Source organism: Littorina saxatilis, linkage group LG7 (assembly GCF_037325665.1).
Source record: "Littorina saxatilis isolate snail1 linkage group LG7, US_GU_Lsax_2.0, whole genome shotgun sequence".
In the NCBI taxonomy this organism is placed as follows: Eukaryota; Metazoa; Mollusca; class Gastropoda; order Littorinimorpha; family Littorinidae; genus Littorina; species Littorina saxatilis.
In genome coordinates this window covers 12,395,634-12,412,710 of record NC_090251.1, presented here as the reverse complement: position 1 = coordinate 12,412,710, position 17,077 = coordinate 12,395,634, and the positions used below count along the sequence as shown (strand labels likewise).

At 41.9% G+C, this 17,077-nt stretch overlaps 3 protein-coding genes across 5 annotated transcripts in view; all 3 read right to left on the bottom strand.

Moving 5' to 3' along the window:
* Window positions 1–17,077, bottom strand: part of LOC138970714 (uncharacterized) — a 302,337-nt gene that overhangs the window by 1,368 nt on the left and 283,892 nt on the right. The window lies entirely within an intron of this gene.
* The window catches only part of LOC138970709 (uncharacterized), a 383,958-nt gene that overhangs the window by 173,317 nt on the left and 193,564 nt on the right, over window positions 1–17,077 (bottom strand). The gene's annotated exons all lie outside the window — the stretch shown is intronic.
* The window catches only part of LOC138970704 (cell surface hyaluronidase-like), a 204,843-nt gene that overhangs the window by 4,585 nt on the left and 183,181 nt on the right, over window positions 1–17,077 (bottom strand). For 2 of the 3 annotated variants that reach the window (XM_070343187.1, XM_070343186.1), the window contains exons 21-24: window positions 15,119–15,337; window positions 6,474–6,579; window positions 4,824–4,944; window positions 1,685–1,855 (exon numbers count right to left, since the gene is read on the bottom strand). In XM_070343187.1, the coding sequence (XP_070199288.1) occupies window positions 1,685–1,855; window positions 4,824–4,944; window positions 6,474–6,579; window positions 15,119–15,337 (617 nt within the window). The remainder of the gene's footprint in view (window positions 1–1,684; window positions 1,856–4,823; window positions 4,945–6,473; window positions 6,580–15,118; window positions 15,338–17,077) is intronic. The other variant, XM_070343188.1, reaches the window with a different exon arrangement.

The following is a 17,077-nucleotide window of genomic DNA, read 5'->3' as shown; positions in this document are numbered from 1 at the left end:
CCGTAGCTTGCGAACGCAGTACTTACTTAACTTAATTTCTGTAATTCTGAGCACATTTTTAGAGTAAATATGACATATGTATTTTGTTTTTGAATTCAGGAGAAATTGAGGAATACGATGCAATCAACTTTTAAATCTGTTGGTGAAAATTCGATTTTAATGACAACTTTAATGAGCAAACTAATTAACTAATTTTTACGCTGCCGAGCTGAATCCGACTTTTACACGACCGGGACAGATGAGAGCATACATCCACTTAGACATACACCAATAATCAACCACCTGGCGGCGGTCTGTGCAGAACTGGCAGATTTGCTGAATCAATTTAATTTACAAGATTTAAATTTTGTTTTACTTCAATTTACATGATGATACTGATGTCAGTTAACAGACAGACTACCAATCAATGAGGCTTATATCGCGCATATTCCGTGGGTACAGTTCTAGGCGCTCTGCAGTGATGCCGTGTGAGATGAAATTTTATACGGCCAGTAGATTGCAGCCATTTCGGCGCATATTTACCTTTCACGGCCTATTATTCCAAGTCACATGGGTATAGGTAGACAATTATTAACTGTGCCTAAGCAATTTTGCCAGGAAAGACCCTTTTGTCAATCGTGGGATCTTTAACGTGCACACCCAATGTAGTGTACACGGGGGGAGGTTCGGACACCGAAGAGAGTCTGCACACAAAGTTGACTCTGTGAAATAAATTTCCGCCGAACCTGGGATCGAACTCACGCTGACAGCGGCCAACTGAATACAAATCCAGCGCGCTACCAACTGAGCTATATCCCCGCCCAGTGGTAAGGCGTCCGCCCCGTGATCGGGAGGTCGTGGGTTCGAACCCCGGCCGGGTCATACCTAAGTCTAAGACTTTAAAATTGGCAATCTAGTGGCTGCTCCGCCTGGCGTTTGGCATTATTGGGTTAGTGCTAGGACTGGTTGGTCCGGTGTCAGAATAATGTGACTGGGTGAGAATGTGCTGCGACGTCTGTCTTGTGTGTGGCGCACGTTATATATGTCAAAGCAGCACCGCCCTGATATGGCCCTTCGTGGTCGGCTAGGCGTTGAGCAAACAAACAAAAGTTAACAGACTAAATCAACACAAAATTCCCACTCAGCGCCGAAAGTAGTCAGATTGTTTGATTTTGTTTTGTGCACAAGTTGCATGGTGCTCCCGTCCAATGGAAAAGCTTGGATAGATGCGTGATGGCTGACATGATTGGTTAAAATTGTGTCTCCATTTTCATTGTCAATACTTTATTGTCCCATCGCTGGGAAATTCGGGTCGCTTCCTCCCAATGGAACGCAAGCAACAACAAAGTCGCACTACCCAGGTGTGTGCGTCTTGAGGTGTAATCAGCCACCTGCACTTATGACAGAATGACCGAGGTCTTTAACGTGCCACAGTGGTGACACTAGGGCAGAACATGGATATCGTCTCTGAGTCATCGTGTCCGTCCCGGCCCGGATTCGAACCCGTGACCCGCGGGTCAAGTGCTCTACCAACTGAGCTACTGGACCCTCATGAGAAGGAACGTGACTTTTTATCGTGGTTCCGTACTGAACTTTTTTTTTGCAAGGAAATGCGCCTTGTTTTTACAAGGATAGTCCAATCTGAGTCTCGGGTGACTATTGGTTCGTTGCCCCCGCAACCTCAGTCACAACTGTGTGTACAAACCCGTTCTCGGTGTCATGGAAGACGAGATTTTTGTCCGTGTCGGCATCTAGTTCCGACAGATTCTTGGCCCGGGTGTAGTTGTTGCGTCGGATCAGCACGGGATAGTCACTGCGGATCTCGAAATCCGTCAGGTCCAGAGGCATGCAGATCCCAACCCTCACCACATCTTGTCTGAAGGAGAGGGGGAGAAAAGGTTTGAAGTAGATGGCAGGCAGATGGAAAGTCTAACTTTGTCTGAAGGAGAGGAGGAGAAAAGGTTTGAAGTAGATGACAGGCAGAGGGAAAGTCTAACTTTGTCTGAAGGAGAGGAGAAAGGGTTTGAAGTAGATGACAGGCAGAGGGAAAGTCTAACTTTGTCTGAAGGAGAGGAGAAAGGGTTTGAAGTAGATGACAGGCAGAGGGAAAGTCTAACTCTGTCTGAAGGAGAGGAGAAAAGGTTTGAAGTAGATGACAGGCAGAGGGAAAGTCTAACTTTGTCTGAAGGAGAGGAGAAAAGGTTTGAAGTAGATGACAGGCAGAGGGAAAGTCTAACTTTGTCTGAAGGAGAGGAGGAGAAAGGGTTTGAAGTAGATGATAGGCAGAGGGAAAGTCTAACTTTGTCTGAAGGAGAGGAGAAAGGGTTTGAAGTAGATGACAGGCAGAGGGAAAGTCTAACTTTGTCTGAAGGAGAGGAGGAGAAAAGGTTTGAAGTAGATGACAGGCAGAGGGAAAGTCTAATTTTGTCTGAAGGAGAGGGGGAGAAAAGGTTTGAAGTAGATGGCAGGCAGATGGAAAGTCTAACTTTGTCTGAAGGAGAGGAGGAGAAAAGGTTTGAAGTAGATGACAGGCAGAGGGAAAGTCTAACTTTGTCTGAAGGAGAGGAGGAGAAAAGGTTTGAAGTAGATGACAGGCAGAGGGAAAGTCTAACTCTGTCTGAAGGAGAGGAGGAGAAAAGGTTTGAAGTAGATGGCAGGCAGAGGGAAAGTCTAACTCTGTCTGAAGGAGAGGAGGAGAAAAGGTTTGAAGTAGATGACAGGCAGAGGGAAAGTCTAACTTTGTCTGAAGGAGAGGATGAGAAAAGGTTTAAAGTAGATGACAGGCAGAGGGAAAGTCTAACTTTGTCTGAAGGAGAGGAGGAGAAAAGGTTTGAAGTAGATGACAGGCAGAGGGAAAGTCTAACTCTGTCTGAAGGAGAGGAGAAAAGGTTTGAAGTAGATGACAGGCAGAGGGAAAGTCTAACTTTGTCTGAAGGAGAGGAGGAGAAAAGGTTTGAAGTAGATGACAGGCAGAGAGAAAGTCTAACTTTGTCTGAAGGAGAGGAGGAGAAAAGGTTTGAAGTAGATGACAGGCAGAGGGAAAGTCTAACTTTGTCTGAAGGAGAGGTGGAGAAAAGGTTTGAAGTAGATGACAGGCTGAGAGAAAGTCTAACTTTGTCTGAAGGAGAGGAGGAGAAAAGGTTTGAAGTAGATGACAGGCAGAGGGAAAGTCTAACTCTGTCTGAAGGAGAGGAGGAGAAAAGGTTTGAAGTAGATGACAGGCAGAGGGAAAGTCTAACTCTGTCTGAAGGAGAGGAGGAGAAAAGGTTTGAAGTAGATGACAGGCAGAGGGAAAGTCTAACTTTGTCTGAAGGAGAGGAGGAGAAAAGGTTTGAAGTAGATGACAGGCAGAGAGAAAGTCTAACTTTGTCTGAAGGAGAGGAGAAAAGGTTTGAAGTAGATGACAGGCAGAGGGAAAGTCTAACTTTGTCTGAAGGAGAGGAGAAAAGGTTTGAAGTAGATGGCAGGCTAACTTTGTCTTAAGGAGAAGGGGAGAAAAGATTTGAAGTAGATGACAGGCAGAGGGAAAGTCTAATTTTGTCTGAAGGAGAGGGGGAGAAAAGGTTTGAAGTAGATGACAGGCAGAGGAAAAGTCTAACTTTGTCTGAAGGAGATCGAGGGGGAGAAAAGGTTTGAAGTAGATGACAGGCAGAGGGAAAGTCTAACTCTGTCTGAAGGAGAGGAGGAGAAAAGGTTTGAAGTAGATGACAGGCAGAGGGAAAGTCTAACTCTGTCTGAAGGAGAGGAGGAGAAAAGGTTTGAAGTAGATGACAGGCAGAGGGAAAGTCTAACTTTGTCTGAAGGAGAGGATGAGAAAAGGTTTAAAGTAGATGACAGGCAGAGGGAAAGTCTAACCTAAAGTGAGCTGTCAAGAAAGAGCAAAATTAAAGATCAGCGGTATAGGCTGCCGGTGAAGTAGCCATTGTTGCTAAGCTGGCGAATGTAAGTTGTACTCCTCCTCAAGAAAACTGCTCGGCTCACTATATCAGATCTGGCTTGGCTTATACATGGGATAGACCATCCCTCCAGTTGGTCACATACCAAACATCAACACCTTGAAAGTTTACTGGGGTGACTTGGAATGTTTGTTTGTTCGTTCATGGGCTGAAGCTCCCACGGCTTTTACGTGTATGACCGTTTTTACCCCGCCATTTAGGCAGCCATACACCGCTTTCGGAGGAAGCATGCTGGGTATTTTCGTGTTTCTATAACCCACCGAACTCTGACCACAGGCGGAAGGTATCGTCCACTGGACTACTACTATCACAGAAAGACTACAAGGTCTGTCACTCACCTTCGAGTCTTCTGTGTTCTTGGAGTCGCTTCCTGGGGAAAAATATTGTTCAAGACGGTTTGCCTCTTCCTACAGTCTGTGTAAGGTCAAATAAATACACTTGAATGATTGTTTGAACTGTATGTACCGTTAATTTTCAGCTTCTGTCCGCTGCAGGTTGTTATTAACCATCATTTGGACGAACGGGAAGAACTGAGTCTTCAACCTACTCTTGAACGCGTCAAGAGAGGGGCTCTGGCGAAGCTCAAGCGGCAGGGAGTTCCAGACGGAGGGGCCCGCGGAGGGGAATGCACGCTGACCAGCAGATGCGAGTTTCGAGCGAGGGATGTGAAGGCGGAGTGGGTCAGCAGCAGAACGAAGGGGACGGTCGGAGGGCTGGGTGTACAGGTCCAGGGAGGATTGAAGGTACTCGGGAGCAGAGTCGTTAGAGCATAAAAAACTCTTTAGGAAAATGTAAAAATATGAAAATCATGCAAAGGTGACATGTGACTCATTCCGTGGTGGAGGGTCACAAATGTGAACCGTTCCCTTACGTCGCATTTATTCTCACCTTTCAACCCCGTTTCCCTGGATTTTGATCTCGTCCGGAAAGGCGGCCCCTGCCATGGTGGTGTTGAAGTCTATCAGGTAGGACTTGTAGGTTCGCGCCAGGTATTCCCTTCTTTGCTTACCTGACCACAGTAAACAGCACAATGAGACTGAGGAAGAATGATTTCTACATGTGATGGAATACAAAGTTTGTATTTAGCTTGTGATGAAATATGTGGACCACGTATTCAATAAGTGGTCCATTTAATTAGGAGGGGGGAGGGGGCGCAGAGAGAGAGATAGAGAGAGAGAGAGAGGGGGAGAGAGCGCGCGAGAGAGAGAGAGAGCGAGAGAGAGAGAGATAGGGAGGGAGAGAGAGGGAACACTGAGAACACTGAATGGTTTATTGTACTAAGGCAGGGGCGGATCCAGGGGGGGGGGGGGGTCCGGAACCCCCCCCCCCCCCCCTATAGCCTAAAAAACAATTAAAAAAATGAAGATTTTTTTTTTAAATAATAAAATAAAGGAATACATTTGAAAATAAAGAAAACATTACGGCACATGTTGCATCAGGTTGCTCCATTTTCCTTGTTTTTATCCAAATTCGGGCTTCGCGTCGTTGATCTGTCCCGCCCCTGCTATGGAAACAGACCCAAACGACCAACGCCCAGCCCGTGACATGAAATGAACCAGGTTATCAAGGTCGTGTGTACTTTTGGTTGTGTTCCTTTGTCATTTCAGTTTCTTTGTTTAATCTACCTTTTTGTGCGGTTTTCACATTTTTTTCTTTGCTTTTTAAAAATTCGAAAAATAGGGATAAATGAGTTAATCTATATGTGTTTCTTATTATGTGTATTCACCATTTTGATTAACCCGATGGTGTCTATCTGAACTGCAACAATTTTCCTCCCACTCCCAGTTCCCCCCCCCCCCCCCCCCCCCCACCTCCCTCTCTCTCTCACACTCTGATAAATATGTTTGTCTCATTTTCTAGTTGACGGGCAAGAGCTGAATGAAAAACAAATCATAGCTTACCCTCGTTCATAAAGATTTGTTATCTTATCTCGTCCGTCTTTCTTATCGTCGATTGTACTGTTCATTTTCCTTCTCATCCTATCTCTGTCCCTGATATCGAGAGGGAGCGCACGCGCGCGCGTGTGTGTGTGTGTGTGTGTGTGCTAGCCTAAAACCCATTTGGGGGGAATTCATCTGAGAATAATAGAGAATGTATCTAAACTGCGCACAGCATACATGCAGAGTTGTGAGCAAAGTGACCTGTTCAGTCCAAAAAAGCCCAAAGTGCAATTCAAATCAAATCCAAAAACAAAGAGATTGCCAACGTTCCAAAATTCAGAATCAAAAAACAAGAAAGGTAGGTTGTACTTGTTGGAGCGTTTGTTATTGACAAAACAATACATTCACAAATATATCGACCCAACGGCCTTTTAAGTGCACAGAAAAACAATTAATAACGAAAACTTATCTGGCTGATTGTTTTCTTCCGCCTGCCACGAAGCCGCAAGCGAATGAATGATTAATCAGTAAGTTTAACACTGACGTGACTCGAAAGTGTGTTGTGCGACATATGTCACCTTTGTCATTATACTCATTCACAAATGCACTAATTAGATAAGATGATGTATCTATGACAAATTCTAATATGAATACTAACCTGGTTGGATAACTGGGTCCTGGCTGGCATCATCACGGTATGCGATCAGAGCCCACTTGTCCTTGTTTTGCAAGTTCAGATTGCCTCCTTTTCCAAGCAACTCAAACTGCTCACATACACACACACACACACACACACACACACACACACATACACACAAGTAGAAACATGCACCATTTAACTTTAGCGTAGAAACACACACCATATGAACTCTCCCGTAGAATCTAAACTTAGCAAGAACATTATTGCAACAAATTTCGCACCCCAACTAAAACATTAATTTCATTTATTGATTCATTCATTCAAAATCCTGAAAGTCTCAAGGGAATCCACTGGGTCATTGCTGAAATACAGTGGTACCTCTCTTTACGACCCATCTTTTTTACGGGTCCCTCAATATTACGACCGAATTTTTTGTCTGACGGATTTGTTCTCCTTTTTATATTTAGTCAAGTTTTGACTAAATATTTTAACATCGAGGGGGAATCGAAACGAGGGTCGTGGTGTATGTGCGTGTGTCTGTGTGTCTGTGTGTCTGTGTGTGTGTGTGTGTGTGTGTGTGTGTGTGTGCGTGCGTGTAGAGCGATTCAGACCAAACTACTGGACCGATCTTTATGAAATTTGACATGAGAGTTCCTGGGTATGATATCCCCATACTTTTTTTTCATTTTTTTGATAAATGTCTTTGATGACGTCATATCCGGCTTTTCGTGAAAGTTGAGGCGGCACTGTCACGCCCTCATTTTTTAACCAAATTGGTTGACATTTTGGTTAAGTAATGTTCGACGAAGCCCGGACTTTGGTATTGCATTTCAGCTTGGTGGCTTAAAATTTAATTAATGACTTTGGTCATTAAAAATCTGAAAATTGTAAAAAAAAAAATTTTTTATAAAACTATCCAAATTTACGTTCATCTTCTTCTCCATCCTTTGCTGATTCCAAAAACATATACATATGTTATATTTGGATTACAAACAAGCTCTGAAAATTAAATATATAAAAATTATTATCACAATTGTTTTTTTCGAAATCAATTTAAAAACACTTTCATCTTATTCCTTGTCGGTTCCTGATTCCAAAAACATATAGATATGATATGTTTGGATTCAAAACACGCTCAGAAAGTTAAAACGAAGAGAGGTACAGAAAAGCGTGCTATCCTTCTCAGCGCAACTACTACCCCGCTCTTCTTGTCAATTTCACTGCCTTCGCCATGAGCGGTGGACTGACGATGCTACGGTCTTGCTGAAACATTGCATTGCGTTCAGTTTCATTCTGTGAGTTCGACAGCTACTTGACTAAATGTTGTATTTTCGCCTTACGCGACTTGTTTGTCTTAGTATTTCTCAGCTCCATATTACGTCCACCTCTCTGATACGACATACGACCGTCCATACGTGGACTTATAACGACTTTTCCCAAAATTATCACGGGTTTGGTTTACTCTAACTTGTATCTCCAGTCGAGTCAGTACGCAATACGGACACAAACACGTGCTGAAATCCTGTATATGTACAACGTAGCATCACTGCGGCACGCAAACAGCTGAAGCCATGGTTTTTATATTTAGTCAAGTTTTGACTAAATATTTTAACATCGAGGGGGAATCGAAACGAGGGTATGGTGTATGTGCGTGTGTCTGTGTGTGTGTCTGTGTGTGTGTCTGTGTGTGTGTGTAGAGCGATTCAGACTAAACTACTGGACCGATCTTTATGAAATTTGACATGAGAGTTCCTGGGTATGAAATCCCCGAACGTTTTTTTCATTTTTTTGATAAATGTCTTTGATGACGTCATATCCGGCTTTTCGTGAAAGTTGAGGCGGCACTGTCACGCCCTCATTTTTCAACCAAATTGGTTGAAATTTTGGTCAAGTAATCTTCGACGAAGCCCGGGGTTCGGTATTGCATTTCAGCTTGGTGGCTTAAAAATTAATTTATGACTTTGGTCATTAAAAATCTGAAAATTGTAAAAAAAAATAAAAATTTATAAAACGATCCAAATTTACGTTTATCTTATTCTCCATCATTTGCTGATTCCAAAAACATATAAATATGTTATATTCGGATTAAAAACAAGCTCTGAAAATTAAATATATAAAAATTATTATCAAAATTTTTTTTTCGAAATCAATTTAAAAACACTTTCATCTTATTCCTTGTCGGTTCCTGATTCCAAAAACATATAGATATGATATGTTTGGATTAAAAACACGCTCAGAAAGTTAAAACAAAGAGAGGTATAGAAAAGCGTGCTATCCTTCTTAGCGCAACTACTACCCCGCTCTTCTTGTCAATTTCACTGCCTTTGCCATGAGCGGTGGACTGACGATGCTACGAGTATACGGTCTTGCTGAAAAAGGGCAGCTACTTGACTAAATATTGTATTTTCGCCTTACGCGACTTGTTATATTTAGTCAAGTTTTGACTAAATATTTTAACATCGAGGGGGAATCGAAACGAGGGTATGGTGTATGTGCGTGTGTCTGTGTGTGTGTCTGTGTGTGTGTCTGTGTGTGTGTGTAGAGCGATTCAGACTAAACTACTGGACCGATCTTTATGAAATTTGACATGAGAGTTCCTGGGTATGAAATCCCCGAACGTTTTTTTCATTTTTTTGATAAATGTCTTTGATGACGTCATATCCGGCTTTTCGTGAAAGTTGAGGCGGCACTGTCACGCCCTCATTTTTCAACCAAATTGGTTGAAATTTTGGTCAAGTAATCTTCGACGAAGCCCGGGGTTCGGTATTGCATTTCAGCTTGGTGGCTTAAAAATTAATTTATGACTTTGGTCATTAAAAATCGGAAAATTGTAAAAAAAAATAAAAATTTATAAAACGATCCAAATTTACGTTTATCTTATTCTCCATCATTTGCTGATTCCAAAAACATATAAATATGTTATATTCGGATTAAAAACAAGCTCTGAAAATTAAATATATAAAAATTATTATCAAAATTTTTTTTTCGAAATCAATTTAAAAACACTTTCATCTTATTCCTTGTCGGTTCCTGATTCCAAAAACATATAGATATGATATGTTTGGATTAAAAACACGCTCAGAAAGTTAAAACAAAGAGAGGTACAGAAAAGCGTGCTATCCTTCTTAGCGCAACTACTACCCCGCTCTTCTTGTCAATTTCACTGCCTTTGCCATGAGCGGTGGACTGACGATGCTACGAGTATACGGTCTTGCTGAAAAAGGGCAGCTACTTGACTAAATATTGTATTTTCGCCTTACGCGACTTGTTCATTTCTAATCCAGGTCATTACAGAGATTGTTGTCATGGTACCCATCAAAACTGATGCGACACAAGAACACAAGAAGTAGGCCTACTCAAGATCACAAAACAAAACAGCATGATCTGGATATAGATAACTGTGTATGTCTTTCTCATTGACTGTAACAGTTGTGCCTATCCTGAATATTCGTTGCTATTTTAATTGATAGCTTACGTTTTTGTCAAGTCGATTTTTCGGGTACTCTTATTTCAGTGGCGGTCACGTGGCCCTTGCAAAATACATGTTTGATCCGAAAAGTGTGCCAGATAGCCAAGTAAACTGTCTTTAATGGCATCAGTATAAAGTTGAAGGAAATAACACGGAAATGAATGTTCAGTTAGGGTAGGAAAGTTGTTGCAATCATTGTTTTTATGTTCACGTTGGAACCTTCCTTTTGTGAATTTGATTTTCGGGGTTTTGTGAGTTGTATGTTTTACTGCTGCACTGTATAGTCTGTATAGCCACTACCTCGTGAAAAATCAAGTTGTTTGCTGAATAAGGTTGAGGAATGAATGGCCTTTGCAGTCATATAACTGGTTTGTAAAAATTAATTGCATTATCATAATGATCTGCACTAAAACGCATTTGCCTAGTTTTTTTTTATGACGGATAGTATGTATATATAGACAGGGACACATGCCCAACGTACCTTGATGTATACATGCCTTGTAGCTAGATTATATACACATGCTTGATATACTTGGCAACAATTAATATACCTGAAATGTGATAGCACATAAGAACAAGTCGCGTAAGGCGAAAATACAACATTTAGTCAAGCTGTCGAACTCACAGAATGAAACTGAACGCAATGCAATTTTTCAGCAAGACCGTATACTTGTAGCATCGTCAGTCCACCGCTCGTGGCAAAGACAGTGAAATTGACAAGAAGAGCGGGGTAGTAGTTGCGCTGAGAAGGATAGCACGCTTTTCTGTACCTCTCTTCGTTTTAACTTTCTGAGCGTGTTTTTAATCCAAACATATCATATCTATATGTTTTTGGAATCAGGAACCGACAAGGAATAAGACGAAAGTATTTTTAAGTTGATTTGGAAAATTTAATTTTGATCATAATTTTTATATCTTTAATTTTCAGAGCTTGTTTGTAATCCAAATATAACATATTTATATGTTTGTGGAATCAGAAAATAATGAAGAATACGATGAACGTAAATTTGGATCGTTTTGTAAAAAAAATTTTTTTTTTACAATTTTCAGATGTTTAATGACCAAAGTCATAATTAATTTTTTAAGCCTCCAAGCTGAAATGCAATACCGAAGTCCGGCCTTCGTCGAAGATTGCTTGGCCAAAATTTCAATCAATTTGATTGAAAAATGAGGGTGTGACAGTGCCGCCTCAACTTTTACAAAAAGCCGGTAATGACGTCATCAAAGGTATTTATCGAAAAAAAGAAAAAAACGTCCGGGGATATCATTCCCAGGAACTCTCATGTAAAATTTCATAAAAATCGGTCCAGTAGTTTGGTCTGAATCGCTCTACACACACACACGCACACACACACACACACACACATACACACACACACACACACACACACACACACACACACACACACACACACACACACACACACACACATACACACATACACCACGACCCTCGTCTCGATTCCCCCTCCATCGAGAAACTTTAGTCAAAACTTGACAAAATGTAACTAAATGTAAACTTGACTAAATGTAACAAGTCGCGTAAGGCAAAAATACAACATTTAGTCAAGCTGTCGAACTCACAGAATGAAACTGAACGCAATGCAATGTTTCAGCAAGACCGTATACTCGTAGTTTCGTCAGTCCACCGCTCGTGGCAAAGACAGTGAAATTGACAAGAAGAGCGGGGTAGTAGTTGCGCTGAGAAGGATCAGCACGCTTTTCTGTACCTCTCTTCGTTTTAACTTTCTGAGCGTGTTTTTAATCCAAACATATCATATCTATATATACAGGGACGTAGCACACCTAATAAAAGTGGTAGGGCGGAAAAAAATGGAAGACAAAATGCTGAGACAGCTAAGGAAATATGGGGCTTACACTACCGCCCCCCCCCCCTTCCCGTCCCCTTGTAATGGTCTAAAAAAGAAAGAAAACATGATGCGATTTTGTGCCTTCTGAGCTCAGTTCCATCTAATCAGGGCCATCCTCCACCAAACAACGGGCTGGTGAATGTATCAGTGATTATCAATCGACTTACATTTATATCTAAATTCCGATACGTTGAATGTGATGAGCACTTACTTCAAATGACTTTCGTCTTCATTATTGTCTAGTGTGTTAAAAAGCAAGGATTGACAAACTGGTTTACTTCTAAACAAGCAATTTATTGATCCGTCCAGCCATCAACATTGGCAGCCTGAGTGATGACTGAAAAATAGAGGGATTTGTCAGAATATTTTTAGCGCGTTTTCGATCCATCACAACCAGGATGCACACTTGTGTCCATTGTTCAATTCTCTCTCTACATGTTGTTTCATGTGACACTGTTAACCCCACAAGTTACTGTGTTACTCAATTGTTATGGCGTACTTACGGTTGACACACAATCACTCACCCCTCAGTCTGACCCCAGCTTCACACACAGAATATACAAAACATTTCTTACCTCCATTGTTTCTCATGGGAGCAGATGGACGAAGAAGCAATTTTCACTAAATTGGCGCCAATACTTTTATGGCCTGACGGAACTCGTCACGTGTGACGTTCTCGTCAAAATAAGACGTCATCCTATTCCAGCAGTTGACCAAGACTAACACACACAAAAAAAACCAAAAAAAACCGACCTTATGCCATCGCGTGAATACTACGTGGGGTGTTCTGTTGGTAGATCTCTCTCTCTCTCTCTCTCTCTCTCTCTCTCTCTCTCTCTCTCTCTCTCTCTCTCTCTCTCTCTCTTTTTTTTTTTTTTACACGGAAAAAGTGGTCGGGCGGTCGCCCTACATGCCCTACCGGGTGCTACGTCCCTGATATAGCTATTCTGATGAACACGTGGGGGAATTCGGGGGCTGTGATTGGATGGTCTCTTCCGATCATCAAAGCATAATGCGGCAGAAGTCGGCCATTTTACTCAATATCCAAAAGCATATTGAGAAAAATGGCCGACGCATGATTCCGGTTCACCCATCTGTACCACGGCGATGTTTCTATCGACAACAGCATACACTGACAACGTAAAAGGCTGTTTCAACAACTGTGTTGTGAAGTCGAATGCACTTGGAGTCAGTTTTTCTTCCAAAGTCAGAAAGCGTGTAGCGGTGTGCATGTCTGCGCGAACATGATGCGCGTAAAAAGTTTGTCTGCTATCAAAACCTGAGATCAACGCATCGACGCAAAAACTGTCATTTTGTAAGTTTGGAACAACAAATCAAGGTCATAACAGCTATATAATCGCTATTGTGTTTTCAGCGTAGCAATAGGGTCCGATATTTAGACTCGAACAAGTATAATGCGACTCGTCTTCGACTCGTCGCCATTATACTTGTCTCGTCTAAATATCGGACCCTATTGCTACGCTGAAAAAACAATAGCTGTTAATGTTTTGGGAATCAGGAACCGACAAGGAATAAGATCAAAGTGTTTTTAAATTGATTTCGAAAATTTAATTTTGATCATAATTTTTATATTTTTAATTTTCAAAGCTTGTTTTTAACCCAAATATAACATATTTATATGTTTTTGGAATCAGAAAATGATGAAGAATAAGATAAACGTACATTTAGATCGTTTTATATAAAAAAAAATTTTTTTTACAATTTTTAGATTTTCAATGACCAATGTCATTAATCAATTTTTAAGCCACCAAGCTGAAATGCAATACCGAAGTCCGGCCTTCGTCGAAGATTGCTTGGCCAAAATTTCAATCAATTTGATTGAAAAATGAGGGTGTGACAGTGCCGCCTCAACTTTTAAAAAAAGCCGGATATGACGTCATCAGTCAAAACTTGACTAAATGTAAAAATGATCATATTGCAATTTGTTTTGACAAAATCAGTTCTGTCTAACATACCTTGATGTATCTATGGGGACACATGCCTTGTAGCTTGACCATATGTACATGCTTCTATATATATATATATACATGCCTAACATACATTGATGTATCTATGGGGACGCATGCCTTGTAGCTTGACTATATATATACATGCGTGATATATATACATGCCTAACATACATTGATGTATCTATGGGGACGCATGCCTTGTAGCTTGACTATATATACATGCGTGATATATATACATGCCTAGCATACATTGATGTATCTATGGGGACGCATGCCTTGCAGCTTGACTATATATACATGCGTGATATATATACATGCCTAATATACATTGATGTATCTATGGGGACGCATGCCTTGTAGCTTGACTATATATACATGCGTGATATATATACATGCCAAACATACATTGATGTATCTATGGGGACACATGCCTTGTAGCTTGACTATATATACATGCGTGATATATATACATGCCTAATATTACCCGCTATTACGAGCTAGTCGTGTGACAGAGAGTTTTCTTGCACACGAGACTAGATGTTTCACGACGGCTTTAGCCGGAGTGAAACAGCAGCAGTCGAGTGTGCAAGAACACTCTCTGTCACACGACTAGCTCGTAATGGCGATTATGTCTCACAGCTTCAACAGAGGAGAGAACAAACACGTTTTGCGTACTCACGCTTGATAAACCTAAACACAGGAGCAGCCATTGTGGAGAGATCTACTTTTTGACGAAAGTGAACGAACAACTATGAATGACGTCTCGGTATATGTGAATGACGTCACAGTCATCGTCACAGTCTGTATCTTTTGAAGCATTCCATTCTTCATGACGTCTTTCTGTGTCTGCATCCGCGAAATGTTTGTTCTTTCCGGGGTCTTTGTCATCTATGTTCAGAACTCTGTCCTTCTAGTTTCAGACTAACAGGCCTCCTGAGCGAGCCACTTTCCAAGGGAAGCTAAACTCGCGTATGGAAACAGTACTGTAGTCTGGGATGCCGTTTTCAGTATTCTCAGCGTTGAAGAATTTGTAAAGAGAAGACACGACAACAGCAGGAGAAATAAAAGTCGTGTGTGCATTTTGGGGCTTTTGGAGGGACGATTTCGAGTTTGAATCCGTTCTTGCACATGCTCCAAAGCGTGTAACATACAATCTTGCACACGTTTGCTTTAGTAGTGGCAAAGAAGGAAAGCGTGTGACATACATTGATGTATCTATGGGGACGCATGCCTTGTAGCTTGACTATATATATATACATGCCTAACATACATTGATGTATCAATGGGGACGCATGCCTTGTAGCTTGACTACATATACATGCGTGAAATATATATTATACATGCCTAACATACCTTGATGTATCTATAGGGACACATGGTCATGTGCCAGTCCTTACGGTAGGTGCACTCGGGCCCCGTGAAGAAGGGCCTGTCACGGACGATGTAGGTGTTGGGCGTGCCCGTCAAGGACCCGTCGCGGTCCCAGTTGTGGTTGCTCTTCGTTCCGTCAAGGTCGTCCCAGTCGAACACTTTCCCCGGCTCGCCGAAATATACCCAGTGGCCTGTTCGCTTCTGCAAAGATGAATACTTCTACAGATGGGCGCAGTGGCGTGGTGGTAAGACGTCGGCCTCCTAATCGGGAGGTCGTGAGTTCGAATCCCGGTCGCGGAGATTTGTCCGATCTCCCAGGTCAACTTATGTGCAGACCTGTAAGTGACTTAACCCCCTTCGTGTGTACACGCAAGCACAAGACCAAGTGCGCACGGAAAAGATCCTGTAATCCATGTCAGAGTTCGGTGGGTTATGAAAACACGAAAATACCCAGCATGCCTACTCAACTCGGAAAGCGGAGTGAAGCTGACTATGCTCTCAGACTATAGTTTGGGGAACCCAAATGGACAAACGAGCTCACACGTAACCAGAAAATTCTGGAACGCTGAAGAAGAAGAAGAAGAAGAAGAAGAAGAAGAAGAAGAAGAAGAAGAAGAAGAAGAAGAAGAAGAAGAAGAAGAAGGAGAAGAAGAAGAATACTTTTACAAACAGTAATTAGCAACAGTACAGTACCACTAAGAGTGCAATATCTTGTACTTTATTTCTGGCCATCTATGCAGCACTTGATGGACCCATGATCTCAGCTGTTCGCTTAAACATTTGAGTAAGATTGTTTAAGGGTTGGGGGTAGGGACGGAGCGGTGGGGAGGGGGAGAAGGGAAGGTGGACGATATGATATAGTATCTGACAGATGATCAAAACGGGGGAGGGTGCGGTGGGTTGATTATTGTCGATTGGCACATGGAGAAGAGGCGGAGGAGGATATCTATATATATATATATACGACTAGTGTCTGTCTGTCTGTGTGTCTGTCTGTGTGTCTGTGCGCGATGCGCGGCCAAGGTTCTCGATGGATCTGTTTCAAATTTGGTGATCATATTCAGGTACACCCTGGACACAACCTGGTCGATGAGATATTTCAACACGTGCTCTCAGCGCGCAGCGCGGAACCGATTTTGGTTCCACCTCAGCTATTTTGGTTCCACCTCAGCTTACCCGGGCCCCCATACCGACACACCATAGCCGCTACACCACATCACAACGCCAAAGTTCTCGGTGGATCTTTTTCAAATTTGGACACCGTATTCAGCTACACCCCGGACACAATATCATCGATGAGATATTTCAACACGTGCTCTCAGCGCGCAGCGCTAAACTCATGTTCGTTTTTGTGTTCATTTCACCATTATAAGTAACTCTTCCTTATCTTCTCCAGTGTTTGGCGTTTATCTCCCTTCCTTCGTGTGGCTTTCCCGTTCAGTTGTAAGTTACTATTATTTTTAGAATGTCACTGCGCTGTCCACTGCGCTGAGCGTCTTCGGATATTCCCGGTCAACGCAGTGTACAGAACGTAAATTGGACCCGTAAATTATCCTCACTGTAAAAGTGCAAAGGTCGAATCAATTTATAGCCACGCGAAAAATACACTGTCATCTATCTCTCTATAGATACGGCTTCTCTGTGTTTTTGTGTGTGTGTGTGTGAGTGTGTGTGTCTCTATGTAAGCAACACCTGTGCATTGTTCAGTTCTGTTTGTGATGTGGTCTGGCGGCTTTTGTGTAATTTTATGTACATATTGTTTTTATTACCACGGCCTTCGTGGCTTACATCTTAATCCTTTTATTTGTAAAAAGTTTTGAGATTTATTGTTCGTGTTCCTCTTACTTGCTCATCTATTTGGTTTTATTGGTGATCCTGAAAGGTTCCACTTTTTAACTCGATTTGAAATAAAAAAAAAATAATATTACAAGCCCGTTATTC